This window comes from Grampus griseus (genome assembly GCF_964374135.1).
Source record: "Grampus griseus genome assembly, chromosome: 8".
Taxonomy (NCBI): Eukaryota; Metazoa; Chordata; class Mammalia; order Artiodactyla; family Delphinidae; genus Grampus; species Grampus griseus.
Window position 1 is genome coordinate 102,949,644 of NC_139002.1, and position 15,912 is coordinate 102,965,555.

Sequence of the window (15,912 nt, forward strand, 5' to 3'; positions counted from 1 at the left end):
GTGGAGGATGACGCTTGGAAGTGGGCAGGAGAGTCCGGGCCCTGCCCCCACAGGCCGCCCCCCCCTTCTGAGGGGACGCACCTGACACGGGTGGGGGTAAGGCGCGGTGACTGTGCAGCTGCTATGCCGCCCGGAGCTAAAAATATTTCCCAACAGACAGAGGAGTAAGGAGGCTCCCAAGGAGAACCAGTTTATTGGGGAGTGGGTAAAGTTGGTCAGAGCCATAAATAGGAGCGGGCGGGGAGCCCGAGGACAGGACGGGAGCAGTGTCCTTAGTCACGCTGAACACTGGGATCTCAAGGCTGATGGGAAATGGGGTTCCAGGAAGAGGTTTAGAGATCTAACCCCAGTACCCTACCCTCTGGACGAGGAGCTGGAGCTGGCCCAAGGGACTGCCAACAGACTCAGGGGCAGGTTTGGGTCTGGTCTAGAGGCTCAGATCTTCTCATCAGGTGCTGGCAGGCGCTGGCGGCTAGGCTCCACGCCCCAGATCTCCTTGGCGTACTGGGCAATGGTGCGGTCGCTAGAGAACTTGCCAGAGGTGGCTATGTTCCGGATCACCATCCGCGTCCACTCTCTCGGGTTCTACAAGCCAAAAGGGAGCTAGCTCTGCCAGTGGGGTCCCCACCTACCACCTCATCCCAACCAGGGCCACCAAAGCCCTGCCAGCCCCTGGCCCAGGACCCCTCACCTTGTACAGGGCACTGACTCTCTCCTGGCATTTAATGTACTCTTCATAATCTGCAAAGACTTTAAACCTGGAGGGGAATGGAGAATCAGGAAGTTTCATGAGGTCAAGGGCCAAGCCCATCCTGTCCCATTGGATTTCTGGGGACCTGAACAGTGGTGCTGCTTCCAAAGGAATCTAGTCCCAACTGCCCAGAAGCCCTGTCCAGCCTCCCCACCGCACCTGAGCCCTACTGAGCCCAGCAGCCCCACGTGCGCAGTTTCCTGGCCGGCCAGCTCACCGGTCATGGTGCATGAGCATGTTGACAATGTCCTTGAACAGGTCGGGCTGTTTGGGGGAGAAGAAGCCACTGTTCAGCTGGTCAATGATGTGCCGAAGCTCTGGAATTCGGTCACAGTATTCCTTGGCGTTGTACCTGTTGGGGAAGAGCTGTAGTCAGTGCCCTGGAAATGGGTTCCTGGCTCCTCCTCCTCCAGCAAAAATCCAGGAAGTTCCAAGCCCCAGGGTCAAAACCCAGGCCCAGCCTGCTACTGCCCTCCCCGCAGCTGCCACACTCCCTCTGGAGGTCTTTCCAAGAGGCCCCCTCCCTTCTCAGCTCAGCTTTTCATCCCCCACTTTGTGGATGAGGAAACTGAGGTCTAGAGAGGAGAGAAAGGTAGTGTCAGAGCCAAAGGCCCCAAACCAAGCGCTCTTCTTCCCACACACCACCACTGTCTCCCAACAGGTTTCTTTCCTTCGTTAATGGCTTTTCTCCCCCACCATCCACAGTCCATCCCTGGCCTCACTTTCAGGCCCCAGAAGGAGCGAACAGGTATATCGTGAGGAACATCCTTAAGTTCAAACCGTCCAGCCAAGCTCATCGCTGTGCCTGGCACCAACTTTCCTCCAGTGTCCCACTTCCTAAGGCAGCACAATCCATTCCTGAGCCACCTGGGTTCAAATCTCTCAAGACCAGTCTCATCTCTTTCCTCCCTTTCTCTCTTCCAACCAGAAACCAAGTCCGCCTCCTCAACAATGTCCCTAATCCCCATCCCCAGCAGTGGCCTGCTGCAGGGGACTCCCCCTGCCATCTGGTGTCAGCCCCACACTGGTCCCCCACCTAGACATTGTCCCCTCCAGTCAAGCCTCCTGCAGCCAAAAGTGTCCATCTGGAGCCTAGTTCTGAACGTGTTGGACTTTGCTCAAAACATTTCACATTTCCTTCCTGGTCAAAGGACCAAGTCTGCCACGCTTCCAATGCAGGGGACACGGGTTCAATCCCTAGTCAAGGAACTAAGATCCCACATGTCATACGGTGCAACCAAAACAACAACAACAACAACAAAGGACCAAGTCTAAACTTTCTAGTCAAGCCCCACAGGAGAAATTCCTATCACTATTCAGTGCCAGCTCTTGTAAGCTGTTGGTGGGAGTGTAAACTGGTACCAACTTTCGGGAAAACAATTTGACAATGTGTATCAGGAGCCTTAAGAACTCATACTTTTTACTCAGAAATACCCCCTTCTAATAATTATCTTAAGGAAATAATCAGAGATGTGGACATCAATGTAAAAGGTTAGTCATCACAGGGACGTTTATCCTAACAGACAGGGGAAATCAACCTTAATGTCCAACCATATGGAACTAGTTAAATAAGTTATGCCATGTACATAAGATAGAATGCTATACAAACATTTAAAATATCTTGAAGACTATTTAATGACATGGAAAATGCCTCACCAATGTTAAGATAACAGGATTCAAAACTGTACATGCATTATTCCCAACTTTTAAAAACTATATACACGAAGAAAAAGAGAACTGTGGCTTTAAATCTGGGTGATGAGATTATGGATGACAGTTGTTTTATTCTTTGTGGCTTTGTATATTTCTAACCAGTGAGCATGTACTGCTTTTATGAGAAGAAAAAATCATATTTTAAAATGTTAAAAATGTAATGCCAGGGGCTTCCCTGGTGGCGCAGTGGTTGAGAGTCCGCCTGCCGATGCAGGGGACACGGGTTCGTGCCCTGGTCCGGGAAGATCCCACATGCCGTGGAGCGGCTGGGCCCGTGAGCCACGGCCACTGAGCCTGTGCGTCCGGAGCCTGTGCTCCGCAACAGGAGAGGCCACAAGAGTGAGAGGCCCGCGTACCGCAAAAAAAAAAAAAAAAAAAAAAAATGTAATGCCAGGAAAATGTCTTCTCTGAAGATCTATGTTTCTGACCACAAGCACAGATATAACTACTGTACTCATATTTCCCTTTTTGCCATGGCTGCCAGGGAGCTAAGAATTTCACTTTACTTCCAATTCCAGAAATAATATTATCTCTGAGGGTTGGTATTATTTTCTCTTCCTTTCCCTTCAGTTCTCTGTTACTTCTTTCTTTTCCCATTTCATTAACTGTATTTGTTATAAGTCACCTCAAAAGTTTTCTAGACTCGTGATGGCCATAACTAAGACCTTGTGCAGCCTGGACCAGCCTTTCCAGTCATGCCTCTTGCTCCCGGCTCTACCTCCAGCAGTCGCACCTTGGTGCCTCCTGCCCACAGACTGTGAACTTTGCAGCCCATACCCTTTCTGGTCAAGCCTTTCCACGTCCTCCACCCGCATGCCGAAGATGAAGAAGTTCTCCTCTCCCGCCTCTTCTGCCATCTCCACGTTGGCCCCATCCATGGTGCCAATGGTCAGAGCCCCATTGAGCATGAACTTCATGTTGCCAGTGCCTGAGGCCTCAGTGCCCGCAGTAGAGATCTGCTCGGAAAGGTCAGCAGCCGGGATCACTGTGCGGGTGGGCAGCAGGGGACAAGCTCAGCTCCAGGAAGAGCCCCAGACCAGCTAGAGACTCTGGAGTTAGTCTGGCCCTAGGCCTAGCCAGATTCAGAGTCCCCTCCACCCCAACGCTCCACTCTTAACCAATTAAGTCTCTCTCTCACTGCCCCCCACCGCCCCGCCACCTCTTGTTGATATTTGAACATCTGGGACCTAACCTGGACTCCCCCCACCCCCCAGCTCCACTGTGTGATTTAAAGGGCACCACTGAGGCCCATCTCCCCTATAATTTCACCCCATACTACCATTAAAGGGACATCCTCATGATTTGAGTATTGTCCTCTCCAGATTCTTCCTTAAAGTGCAAGCACCCTAAGAAGAGGAGATTAATATCTCTTCCTGGAACTGAACTAATCAGAGCTTCCCTAGGGTCCCCACTGGCGGCATTCCACCTTTCTCGGCCAGTGAGACTCGGTAGTTCTCCAAGAAGATCAGGCGTAGGCGGTCTCCCACCACCGGGTCGTGGTTGACCACATCCCCAATGGCTGTAATGAGTTTGATGATCATCTTGGCCATGTGGTACCCAGGTGCAGCCTGTGGGAGCACAGTCTGGGGTCAGCTCCACAGCCTGACCTCCTACCCCCATCCTGCAACTCAGCCAGGCTGACCTCAATCTGGATATCAAAGAACCACAGCCATGGTCTGCAGCCCGGCTTCTCACCTTCCCTCCAATCATCACAGTCCGAGGCACAAAAAACTTATTGGGATCCTTCTTGATGCCTGTGGAGAAACAGAGGGATCCAGTGAGTGGGCCAGGTTTTCCTTCTAGGCAGTAACACCTGACAGCACTCATCCAGCCAGGGCTGGGCTGGGAGACAGTAGCCCTGACTTGGGCAATCACTTGCTTTGTGACCTCAGATCTGTCACGTCCTCCCCTTCTGAGCCTCAGTTTGCCCATCTGTGAAATGGGGATAATTCCATGTCCCAAGAGTTATCCTGAGGTCAAAGGAGATGTTGATCAGAAAGTATATAGTATCCTGGGAGGTACACAGAGGGGGGAACCAGGAGCCAGAGGGAACCCTGCCACTCACGGTTGTACATTGTGATGACATGGAGGCAGTTGAGGAGCTGGCGTTTATATTCATGAATCCGCTTCACCTGGACGTCGAAGAGCGAGTTGGGGTTGATGTGGACTTTGTATTCCTTCTCTAGGTACGCAGAGAACTTTAACTTGTTTTCCTGAAGTCAGGGGAGTGGAGAGAGCTCACCAATAGGCCTCAGCCTCAGGAAATCCTACAGTCTCATTTCTTTCCCAGGAAGGTGAGGATAGAAGTCTCCCTTGCTACCTTTATCCACTCCTGCATCAGGGCAGACATTGCTAATCAATGTCAGCACTCTTCCAGTGAGGTCAGATGATGCCTTCCCACCATGGACTGACTCCAGGCAACTTCTACCAATGGCCTGAGTTTGCAGAAGAGATGAGCTCTATCGGCCATTCCTGACTCAGACATCCGGCCCCTCCAGCACCCTCCACTCAAGCCCTGGCACAGGAGTCTGTCCCAGATTGCAGCGCTCCTCACCTGCTTCACTTTGGCCACATCCCGGATAAAGGCTTCATCGTCCACATAGGAGAGCAGTTTGCGCAGCTGGTGCAGGTCTGCGATGTAGTCCTCCCCGATGCGCTGTGGGAAGATAGCTCTCAGTTAGGCCCATACCCCTCCTCCGTCCTCCCTCACAGAGGGGTCCCTTTCCAGGTCAACCAAGCCCCATCCACTGCAGACAGCTCCTTCCTCTGCAGCCTCCCAGCTGGGGGGTGGTACATGTATGTGCATCTTTCCTCCCCTCCTGACCTTGAGCTCTGATGGCTGACCCCCATCTTACCCCACAGGCCTTCCTCTTGGCCTTTTCCTCTGACAGGCATTGACCTCAGGGCCCCGCTCCCACTCTCTGCCCCTTTCTGGTCTCACTCCAGATGTGACCTGCTGATAACCCCTCCATTAGACTGTGAACTCCACCAGGTTGACCTTCATAGCCAGGGCTTCCATTCGCCCACAGGCACCCTCATGCAAGTAAGAAAATGGTTCCCCTTCTCCAGACAGATGCAAGGCTTGGGGAACGCAGTGCAGGATGGACTTCAGCCCTCAGATGGGTGCCCTACAGTGAACCACATACACAACCACACCCAGATGCTCCCTGCGGTGACCGTGTTGACCCCTACTGGCCATACGTGAACGCTCACCTCAGCAATGACTTCTGCCAGCCCAGGGTTACACATAACCAGCCAGCGCCGAGGAGTGATGCCGTTGGTCTTATTCTGGAACTTATGAGGCTCTAGCTCATAGAAGTCCTTGAAGCTATAGGATGGGGTCGGGGGATCACCAATCACCCCTGTGGGATGAAGGCCTCCTCCCTGGGGCCCCTACCCTGGTTTCTTGATGAAAGGGGCCTGGAGGGGAGGGGGAGGGTGCTGTGTGTAAGAGGGGTCATCTGGGGACAGGACTGGACTGGACGGCAAGGCTATGATTCTTGTAAGAGCAGTGCCACCCGTGGAAGGCGCCAGCTGAAGGCGACTGTGAATGGCCGGTGCCGGGCAGTGAGGGGGTGAGCGGGGGTCCAGCGGGAGGGGCGGTGTCTGGGGAGCGGGTCTTACGTGGTCTTCTTGAGGATCTCGGAGTGGATGCGAGCCACGCCATTGATAGCATGTGAACCGGCGATGCACAGGTGCGCCATGTTGATGCGCTTCACCGCGCCCTCCTCCACCAGCGACATGCGCCTCAGCCGGTCTATATCCCCTGGGAACGCAGCCGCCACCCGCTGTGCCAGGAGAGCCCAGAGCTAGGACGGGGACCCAGGACCCAGGTTTCCAGCCCCTACCCTATCCCCAGGTCTCTGTCCACAGCCCTCCCTGCCAGAGTCTCAGGAGCCATGCTTTCCATGCCCTCCACGCCCCACCCTCCACCCCACGCTTCCTCCACTCACATTAAGGAAGCGCTGGTTGATCTCATAGATGATCTGGAGGTGCCGAGGCAGCAGGGTCTCCATGAGGTGCACGGGCCAGCGCTCCAGGGCCTCGGGCAGCACCGTGTGGTTGGTATAGGCACAGGTCTTCACAGTCACGTCCCATGCCTGACAGATGGGATGGCGAGGAAGGACCCCCGGGCTTAAGCCGGACGGCTCTCCACACACACTGTGCAGCCAAGAGCCCTGGCCCTGCCACTGCCGCGCCAGGTTCTAGGACATCCGCCCTCTGGGCCTCACACTGCCGTCTGTGCAGTGGGGGCTCCACCCACATCTTTCCACTCCCCAGACTGGGAGGGGAACCCTGAGATGCAGAGGGTGAGGCAGGGGTGCAGGAGGGGCCCTGAAGCCCACCTTGTCCCAGTCCAGCCGCTCCTGGTCCACCAGAATCCTCATCAGCTCGGGGATGGCCAAGGAGGGGTGGGTATCATTGAGCTGGATGGCCACCTAGGGGCGGGGGGGCATTGGAGTCAGTCTGGGCTCCAAACCAAGGCTATGATTGCTGTCCTTTGCCCCTTCAGAGCACCCCCCCCAGGGCCCCTCATGGTTCTAGGGTTGAGCTGGGGGTGGAGGCCCTCACGGGGGCAGGTATGGGGCAGGAGGAAGAGGGGAGCGAGGTTCTATTGAGGATCGCGAGCAGATCCCCCCACACCCACCCCCAACACCCAGCCTCCACGTCCTCATCTGTAAAATGGGTGGTTCAGGCTGAGACTGGAGGGAGGAGGGATGGCACCCATCACAGGAGGTGTAGAGGCTGGCCTTCCCTGGGGCCTGGTACCTTATCCGGGAAGGCGTCGAAGCTTGTGCGCACAGGGTCTCGGCAGCCGAACTTGGCGGATTTGAAGCGGCGGATGATGTCCTGGAGCGTGGCAGCCACTACGAAGTACTCCTGCTTCAGCCGAAGCTCTTTCCCCTCAAAGAACTGGGGACAGTGCCAGGCAGGGTGGAGTCAAGGTGGTGGCCTAACACTGCTGTGGGTGTGGCCAGGGGAGACTCCCACCCACACCAAGATTCCTGAGCCCCGAGCTGCCCCACCTCAGGGACCCAGGGGTCTTTCTCCCACCAAGAAGCAGCAATGTGGATGGTAGCAGGAGGGAGGGCTAAGGACCAGGAGGAGTATTGTGGGTGTTACCAGGGAGCGGCTCATCCAAAGTGCCCCACCCTAACCTGCTGCCCCCAGGACTCAGGCATCCTCCCACTTAAAGAACTTGGGGGAAGAACAGGACACACAGGGGCCAGCAATATGCCTTGGGTGTGACTAGGGCACCGGCAAGTGTCACTCTCCTTCTCCTGCCCTCTCCCACGCACTCTGGCTTCCTGTCCCCAGCCCAGGGGGTAACGTACGTTGTCGTTGGGATACAGGACACGGGAGATATTCTCAGCCAGGTTGCGGTCCAGCACAGCCTGGATGTAGCCACCGACGTTGACTGAGGAACGAATGTGGCGACAGGGTCAGGCTTGGGTCGAGTGTGGGCCAGGGTGGGCAGGGGCTGCTGACTTTGGCTGAACTCACAGTCCTTGAGGTTAAAGTCATTGGGGGCCTTGGCAGACCACAGGCGCATGGTATTAACGATGTTGTTGCGGTAGCCGGGCACAGGTGTGTCGTAAGGCATGGCCAACACCACCTGCGGGGCACCCGGTGTTGTGTCAGGAGGTGGGCATCTGCCATGCCCAAGAGGCCCTGAGAGCCGGAACTCCGTGCTCTGTCACTGCACTCCCCCAACTCCCCACGCCGGGTTCTAGTCCCAACTCTGGGTGACACAAGCAGCCCCGCCAACCTCTCTGGACCTCGTCCATAAGGAGAGGACTTCCCAGTGCCTCCCCACACCACCGTGCCCCTCCTTGCTGGGCTGTTGTGAAGATTCCAGGAGGTGGGGATGAGCTCGGAGCCCAGGGCGGGGCCCTGTTGGTGGCCACTCCGCCATGATGGCAATGAGCTGGCCGCTGGCCTGAGCACAGTCTAGAGGACACTCTGGACTCATGGAAGGGCTGGGGGGAACCATGGGGCCTGGCTGAGGGCGTCACGGAGGTCAAGGCCATCCAAAGGGCTTATGCCTGGTTGACCACAGGGCTAATTAGCAGTGACTAATGCTGGCCCCACCTCCCACAATTAGCAAACATCAATAATTGCTGCCCATAGCTGCCTGTTACCATGGGGCGGGGGCGCACCCACGCCTCCCTCCCCAACACTAAGTAGCCCCTGATTGGAGCAGAGTGAAAGCTGCAGCTCAGAGAGGGAAGGGACTGGCCCAAGAGCACAGAGCTAGGCGGGCAGCCACAGCCCTGCTGGACCTTGGCGTGGATGACAGCAGAACAAACTCTAGATTCTGAAAGCCTAGAGGTTGCTGTGCAGCCATCTGGAGGCCGGTGACCTGCAGCCACAGCAAGACTGGCTGAGCTGGAATTTGGACACCTCGTTTAGCTTTAGGCTCCCTCTAACTTGCTCTGTGACCTTGAACAAGTCAATTGCCCTCTCCAGGCTTTTAAGTTTCTCCCCTGTCCCCGTTTCTGGGCTGTTGCTTTGTTTCCCATCAAGCCCCCAGTTCAGATGTGCAGGGGAGCCAAGACTCCGTGATTATTCTTTGATGAGTCTTGTGGGGTGGTGGAAAGGAGCCAGGTCAGGGGAGAAGCACTGTTAGAGCACGGTGGCCTCTCTCCTCCTCCCAGGCTCTGCACTTGGTCTGGCTCCCCTGTGACCCTGTCTCTAGCCTCTCCTAGTTCTAGCTGTGTGACCTTGAATAAGTCACTTAACCTCTCTGAGCCTCAGTGGCATCCATTATAAAATAGCACTAGGTCCAGTAGCCTCCAGGCTCTTTCCTTGTTTCTCCCTGTTTCCTCTAGAACCTCCTCCCCTCTCCCTCACTAGATTTCCCCACCACCACACCCCGCTCCCTGACTTCCCCCTCACCTGCGTGTCCACCCACTTGGCCCCCTGGTTGGTGTGCTCCACTCGGCCATAGAAGTGCACAGGCAGTGTGCACTCGGGTCGGGCCTTCTCCCAGGGGTTGCCGTAGCGAAGCCAGTCATCAGCCTCCTCCATCTGAGCCCAAGGCAGGTCAGGGGAGAAAGGAAGGCAGTGTCAGAGCCAGGCTCACACCACAGCAGGTGGTGAGTAGGCCAGGAGCAGTGGCCCTAATGTGCCCTATACAGGGAGGGTGTAAATGAAGGGCTTTGGGGTAGGTGGGCCCCTGGTCTGGTGGAATATCCACGGGGACACTGTGTATGTATGAGAGTCTGAGACATTCCACAGGTATGGACCTCCTATCCCCAGAGCTAACAACTGGCTTGGGGCCAGGGGGAAGGGGCAAGGATGTTTTCCACCAAGGCTGGGGCTGGTTCTGGATCTATGTGCAGATGAATGAACAAATAGGGGTCTTCTCCATCATCATAATAATAAGGTCAGGGCCCAAGGTCACTCACCTGCCAACCCCCAGAGATCTTCTGGTTAAAAATCCCAAACTCATAGCGGATCCCGTAGCCATAGGCAGCCAGGCCCAGTGTCGCCATGGAGTCCAGAAAGCAGGCTAGGGGTGTGCGTGGAGGTGGGTGTCAGAGACGCGGCACAAAGGAACCCTTCTGCCCAATCCCCTGCCACCCTGCTCACTTACCCGCCAGCCGGCCCAGGCCCCCGTTGCCCAGCCCTGCGTCCTCCTCGACTTCCTCCAGCTCCTCCATGTCCAGGCCCAGCTAGAGGCAGGAGGGTATGGCAGGCGTCAGGGCCAAGGGCCAGCAGGTCAATCTCTCAAGCCCCAAGGCTTGCCCCTCCCCCACACACCTGGTAGGTGGCCTCATCACAGGCATTCTCCAAGGCCAGGTTCACCATGGTGTTTTGTAGCGTCCGGCCCATGTAGAATTCCAGAGACAGGTAGTAGATCCTCTGCCCGGAGAGACAGGTGGGGAGGTGGAGGGGAGGGCATCAAGGCCACCCACTAACATTCAGCCAGGCGCAGCTGGGCCTGCACCTCTCATACTTCCTGCCCCACTCCTAGGTCCCAGCATGTTCCAGCCCTGCCTCCATTTCTCCCCCCTTCTCAGGCTTTGGGACCCAACAGGCAAGATTCTGGTCCCAGCATTTCTTCTGACTTTGGACAAATCACTTTTCTTCTCTGAGCCTCAGTTTCCTCATCTGGAAGATGGGGCTGGCCATATCTACCTCAGGGGTTAGGAGAGGTGCCTAGGAGAGGTAGGAACTCCTTTCATTGCATGCAATCCTGCCAACAGCCCATCAGGGAGTCAGAATATAGGGAAGCACCTCCAAGTGCTCCCCAAAAGGGAAAGCCAGGCCCAGAGAAAAAAGTCATTGGCTCAAGGTCACACATGACTCAGGGCTAGAGTCGGCCACCTCCCGTCCTTGCAGAGGGCCCCCTGGCTCTCAAGCCTCAGTCCCAAGAAGAGGACAGAGAGCTGCCAGGATCTAGGATGCTGATGGTGCCTGGTCTCCTGGTTCCCTGGGTCCCCTCCCTGGCCCTCCCCCACGCCTGCCCAGAAGTGTCAGGTTGCTGACATTTACCAGTGACCCCAACAGACATTTGATCTCACCACCCCAGCTGCGCCCCATGCGCTGCACCAGCACACACACCACGCACGCATTCAATGATATGTCCTTCCACTTAGGGTCCAACCCAGGCCACAGGGATCTTCATGTCCCCCAGAAGCCCCTCCATTCTCTGAGTGAGCCCTGGGCCTTTGCAACCAGCCTACCTGACCCGAGCCCCCTGACCTGCTCCCATCCCAGATTTCTCCCCCTGGGTTGCCCCAGCAACCCACTGCACCTGGCACCCCTGGATCCTCCAACCTCAGGAACCTGGAGTGACCCTTTATTTTGCTGCAGAGAGCCCTGACCCCAGGGAGGGGCTGCCACTTGGTCAAGATCTCCCAGCCCCCAGGCAGGGCACCCAGCCCATTCCCCTCCCGGGGTGCCCCAAGCAGCACCTTGGGGTCCTTCTCGTAGTAGTGCTGCTGCGTGCGGAGCCAGCGGCCCACGAGGTGGTCGCGCACAGTGTAGGCCAGCGCAAAGTAGTAGTCTAGAGGGGTGGCCACATTGCGGTCTTTCACGAGGGTGAAGTGCAGGTGCCGGTTGAAATTCTTCTTCAGCTCGGTCACATTCTCCACGCCGGCCAGGCCACGCACGCTGATCTGCTTTCTCCTCTCCTGGTCTGTCAGGGGCCGGGACATGGCTGCGGGAGGGCAGGCTGGACTGTGTGGACAGGCGGGCGGCCTGAGCAGTGCCTTCAGCCAGGGAGTGGAGATCCCCAGCCGGCTGGTGCTTTAAAGCCTGGCTCTGGGCAACGTGCCCCGCCTCCTCCCTCGATGGGTCGGTCTTGGCTTGGCCGCTCGGGGAGCTATTTTGGGGTGAGGGGAGGAGAGGAGGGGCAGGGAGGGCCACCTGGCTCATTCGCAGCCCTGCGCTGACCCACTTCCTCCAGGCCTCACACACTGGGGTCTGCTGTCTTCTGTCCCCGTCCCTGCCTTTTGCAGGGTCAGAGACAAGATGCAGCAGGCAGAGCACTGGCTTGAGGCCTGAGGCTTGACTAGAGCCTCTGGGCTGTGACTTTGGCTGAGGTCGCCCTGATCTGGGCCCCTCTCCTGGGTTATAGATGAAGGATGCAGCCTGATTGCGGGCCCTCAATCAGGACTCCTTGGAGAGGCTGAGGGCGCTGTCAAGGAGAACAGGTGACAGGAGGCCCAGCCTCCATCAGAGCAGCTTGACTTCGGTTCTAGACCTTCACGCAAGAGGCTGCAAACCACAGGCGGGATGCCCTCTGGTCAAGCTTCCACGGTGGCCCTGCACCCGGGTGGGGAGGACACATGTGGCAAGAGGGGCCAGGATTCCCCACAGGCTGAAGGCCCAGGTGCTGAGGATCAGGGTACCCTGAACAGAAGAAGGGCAGCTAGCAGAGGACACTGGGTGGCTGGGAGAAGGGGGACCGGGACCCCGGGTTCCAGGGGTGGTATGGGGAGGTCACCTGAGGCTGGGCCCCTCCCCGCCCCACCCCCCCACAAAGTCACGTCACTCTGAGCTCTCCCTGTTGCTGTCCCTCAAGGACCTCTGAAGTGACCTTTTGAGAGGGACGGTCAGATTACAGGCCAGCTTTGGCTGAAGGCCACCAGCCTGGAGCAGGGGTCCCTGGGAACTGCAGTCCTGTGGCCCACAGGGGTAGAACTGAAGCACCCCCTACACAGACACACACACACATTGGCCAGTGGCATTAGGTCTCCCCATGACGCAGCTGCCAGGTGACTGAGTGAAGGCCTTCTCCCATTCATTTCTCCCACCTGGGGCCTCACACTGGACAGGCCTAAAGAGTGGGTCAGAAACGTATGGACCCCAAGCGGGGGAAACTGCGGGGGTGTGGGGATGGTGGTGTGCTGAATTGGGCGATTGGGATTGACATGTATACACTGATGTGTATAAAGTTGATGACTAATAAGAACCTGCTGTATAAAAAAAAAAGTGGGCCAGGTTCCCAAATGTGACTTCACCCGTAAAATGGGAGCTCCTGCACCCCGGGAATGTTACCCCATTCCTCCCCAGGGCCTGGCAGCTACAGAGCCTTCCTTCTGCGGCTTTGGCTGCCCCCAGTTCACTGCTGGTGTCCTGGCCCCAGCACTGATTTGCTGTGGGAACTTAGGCTGGTTGCTTTACTTTTCTGAGCCTTGAATTCCTTCAAGAAATGTATACTCTCAACTGAGAATATAACTCCCTGCTTCCTCCAGCCACTGCCTCCTAGTCTTGTGGAGGCTGACCTCAGATCCTGCTTTGTTCTTTGAGCAAAAGGAGCCCAGGGCCTGGAGCTATTTCAAAGGATGCCTGGGCTTCCTGGGGCCGGGCGGTGGGCCGGTGGAAGGGGAGAACTGGGTGCTCTGGTCTGAGGGCCAAGAAAGCAGGTCAGAGGCCGGGACAGCAGCAGGATGCTATCGAGTCTGGTTCAAGGAAGGCCAAGCTGTTTCTGAGGACTCTGCGCCACAGCAGACCCAGCCCTGGAATTACCACCCTAGTATGGGGGCCAAACTCCAAGTCTTCCAAAGGCCAAGCTCTGTTCTACCCCTACTCCCAAACAGCGTCTGTTCTGGTCTTCCACAGTGCGTGCTCCAGAGCAGAGAAAAAAGACCATGAAGAGAACACCAAAACACAGATGCCATGAGAACACAGAAACCTTCCTCTTAAAACGTTTGCATTTTAAGTTTTTTACACCTTGTATTTCAAAAGAATGCCTGGTGGCTCTCAGGTCTCACAGTTCCCACCCTCAGCCTTTCCTCCCGGGCTGTGCCTCTGGGGAGGTTCACCCCACCCTCCACCAAGCACCTGGTCTCTGCGCTTGGCCAGCATCTTGGGCTGCCTGGCCCGTGGTTCCTTGTGGAGGGCCGGGTAGAGCTCAGAAGCTCCTTGGTACAGTTGTCGACAAGGTAGCGCCAGTTCCCCCGTTGTCACCTCATGCCCCAACTGTGGCTGCGTGCTCTGGCCACACAAACCTTTGCACTGACCCCTAATTTTCCTGCCACTATGGACCTGCTCCTACCAGAGCATTCCTAGCTTCTTATCCTGCTCCCCATGTCAACTCAATCCACGCCCCCTCCCTGCTCATCAACTTAGTGCTCACCCCGCCCCTGCACTCAAGGCACTTGCTGAACTGGGACACATCCTGTTTCTCTTGGGAAACAGATGTACTTTGAACTGGTTTCTCCAACTACCTTTCTTGTGGGCTCTTTCGGTCTTTGTTGCGTCATTGGCATCCACTCAAACTTTCCAGTCTTTTCCAAAGGTGACGCCACCTCAGGAGACCCTCTTTTATTTTGCTTCCCCCAGCCCAGCAGGATGGAAACTTGAAGGCTGAAACTGACCTGTTTCCCCAAGTCCTTCTCCCCTTTCACCCCCATTAGTGTTGCATGCATAGATTTTAAAGAACCCTGAGAGCAACTTCCCAACCTGAAATAACTCAAGTTGTTTACATCCGACTAGGTTTCTAATCAGAAATCCTGCCTCCTTCCCGGGACCCATCTTGGGTTCCTCCAGAGCCCTTGGCTGGGTCTCAGTAACACAGCCCTGACGGTGACCTTTCCCAACCGACATTCCTTTCACCAACCTAGCTTTGAGGGGGTGGGGAGACACTGCTGCTGCAGCAGAACAGAAACAGGGTCAAGTAGAGGGCTCTTCTCTACCCTAGGTGTCCAAGGCAGGTGGGAGAGCACTTCTCCCTCCCGTTCCACCACAAAGGCAGGTGCTTGCTGTGGTTCCGAGGGCCAAGCCTTCCTGCTGTCTCTTCCATTTCAGGGCCTTGAGCTGCTTGGAGAAAGGCCACTGATGCCTCCTTCAGCCACTTGTTACCCCCCCAAAACCTTAACGAAAGCTGACAGCAGGGAACAGAAAGGGAGTGAGCCCAGGAATGGAGCTGGCCCCAGGGGAGAGAAACGGAGATAGCTGGGCTGTGGTTAAGTCATTTATTGATTTTATTTCTAAAACCCACATAGCGCCACTTTGCCTCTTCCAGAGCTTCAAAGAGCTAATTAACTGCCCCATGAGCCCACCAGGGAAACCAAGCTTGTGGGGGGAAGCAATGAGATGAAGCCGAAGTCAAAGAGAGTTGCCAGGCCCCAGGCCCTGCCCCCATTCTGTCAGCTAAGAACAAAGAGAAAAGGTCTCCCTGCTACCTTTCAGTCAACTGAAGTTTAGGGCTTGCTTAGGAAGACCCAGGGAACAGGTCTGGGTTCTGAGGCTTCATTAACCCCTGCTGGGCCTACAGCAAACACAGGCACCCGGGATGGGGCCCAGACACGCAAGGCTCTGCTCCAGATAAAACAGCAGCGGCCAGCCCCAGCCTGAAGCTGGAAAGCAGCCCAGGCCAGCGTTGTGCCGTCCCCGCTGGCCAGGAGCCGTGGGCAACAGAAGCTTGCTGTCCCTCAGCCTCCTGGAAGAAAGGAAAGCTAGTGGGAAAGGGCAGGCCCCAGCGCAGCTCTCCCCAAGGGAACTGTAGCAAAGCAGCAGCAGCTGAACAAGACCCTCACTGCCCCATGTTATGTCCTGAGATGTACTTTTCTGGTGCCACCATGGGCCCTATCCACCACCCCAGACACCAAAGACCAAAACAGCCTGAGACCCTCTGTGAAGTGCTTACAAAGCACAAGGTGAGTCCCCTTCTCCTGCCCCACCTCTCCCCGAAGCCTGCAGTGTGGCAGGCTGCGAGTCACCAGCAGAGAGAGAAAAAGCCACTTGACGGTTTTAACTTTAGCAGCTCTGAGCCTGACAGGCAGGATTAGTTGGCTTGACCTTTAGTGCCGATGCCTCCCTAGGCCCAGGACCTCACAGTCAGGTGGCAGCTTCCAAGTACAAATCACAACTGGAGCTCATCGCATGGGGAGGTCCAAGCCCCAGGGAAAGGCCTTCGAAAAGAGAGACCAGGGAGGGGGTCACCAGGTTCTCAGCCATTAACTACTAAGGCAGAGGGAGGAGGTGGGGCC

At 56.4% G+C, this 15,912-nt stretch overlaps 1 protein-coding gene across 1 annotated transcript; it reads right to left on the bottom strand.

Annotated features, from left to right (window-relative positions):
* Positions 1–165: 165 nt before the first annotated feature.
* Positions 166–11,717, bottom strand: PYGM (glycogen phosphorylase, muscle associated). The gene is made up of 20 exons (XM_082659231.1): positions 11,389–11,717; positions 10,232–10,333; positions 10,065–10,143; positions 9,877–9,980; positions 9,365–9,496; positions 7,970–8,081; positions 7,801–7,883; positions 7,235–7,378; positions 6,811–6,903; positions 6,418–6,564; positions 6,089–6,252; positions 5,678–5,792; positions 5,019–5,120; positions 4,530–4,677; positions 4,160–4,218; positions 3,891–4,032; positions 3,242–3,449; positions 969–1,103; positions 692–758; positions 166–585 (listed from the first exon to the last, which is right to left on the bottom strand). Exons 1-20 carry the CDS (start codon positions 11,629–11,631, stop codon positions 436–438), a joined length of 2,529 nt encoding a protein of 842 aa, XP_082515357.1. The 5' UTR covers positions 11,632–11,717; the 3' UTR covers positions 166–435.
* Between the last annotated feature and the right edge of the window lie 4,195 nt (positions 11,718–15,912).

Bases quoted from the DNA above. Each gene is read 5' to 3' on its own strand.
- PYGM (XM_082659231.1), bottom strand. From the start codon at position 11,631: ATGTCCCGGCCCCTGACAGACCAGGAGAGGAGAAAGCAGATCAGCGTG. The intron at 3,450-3,890 runs GTGGAATGCCGC...CCACCCGCACAG, and splicing joins AGTCTCACTGGCCGAGAAAG to TGATCCCGGCTGCTGACCTT. The intron at 759-968 runs GTGAGCTGGCCG...ATTCCCCTCCAG, and splicing joins ATGCTCATGCACCATGACCG to GTTTAAAGTCTTTGCAGATT.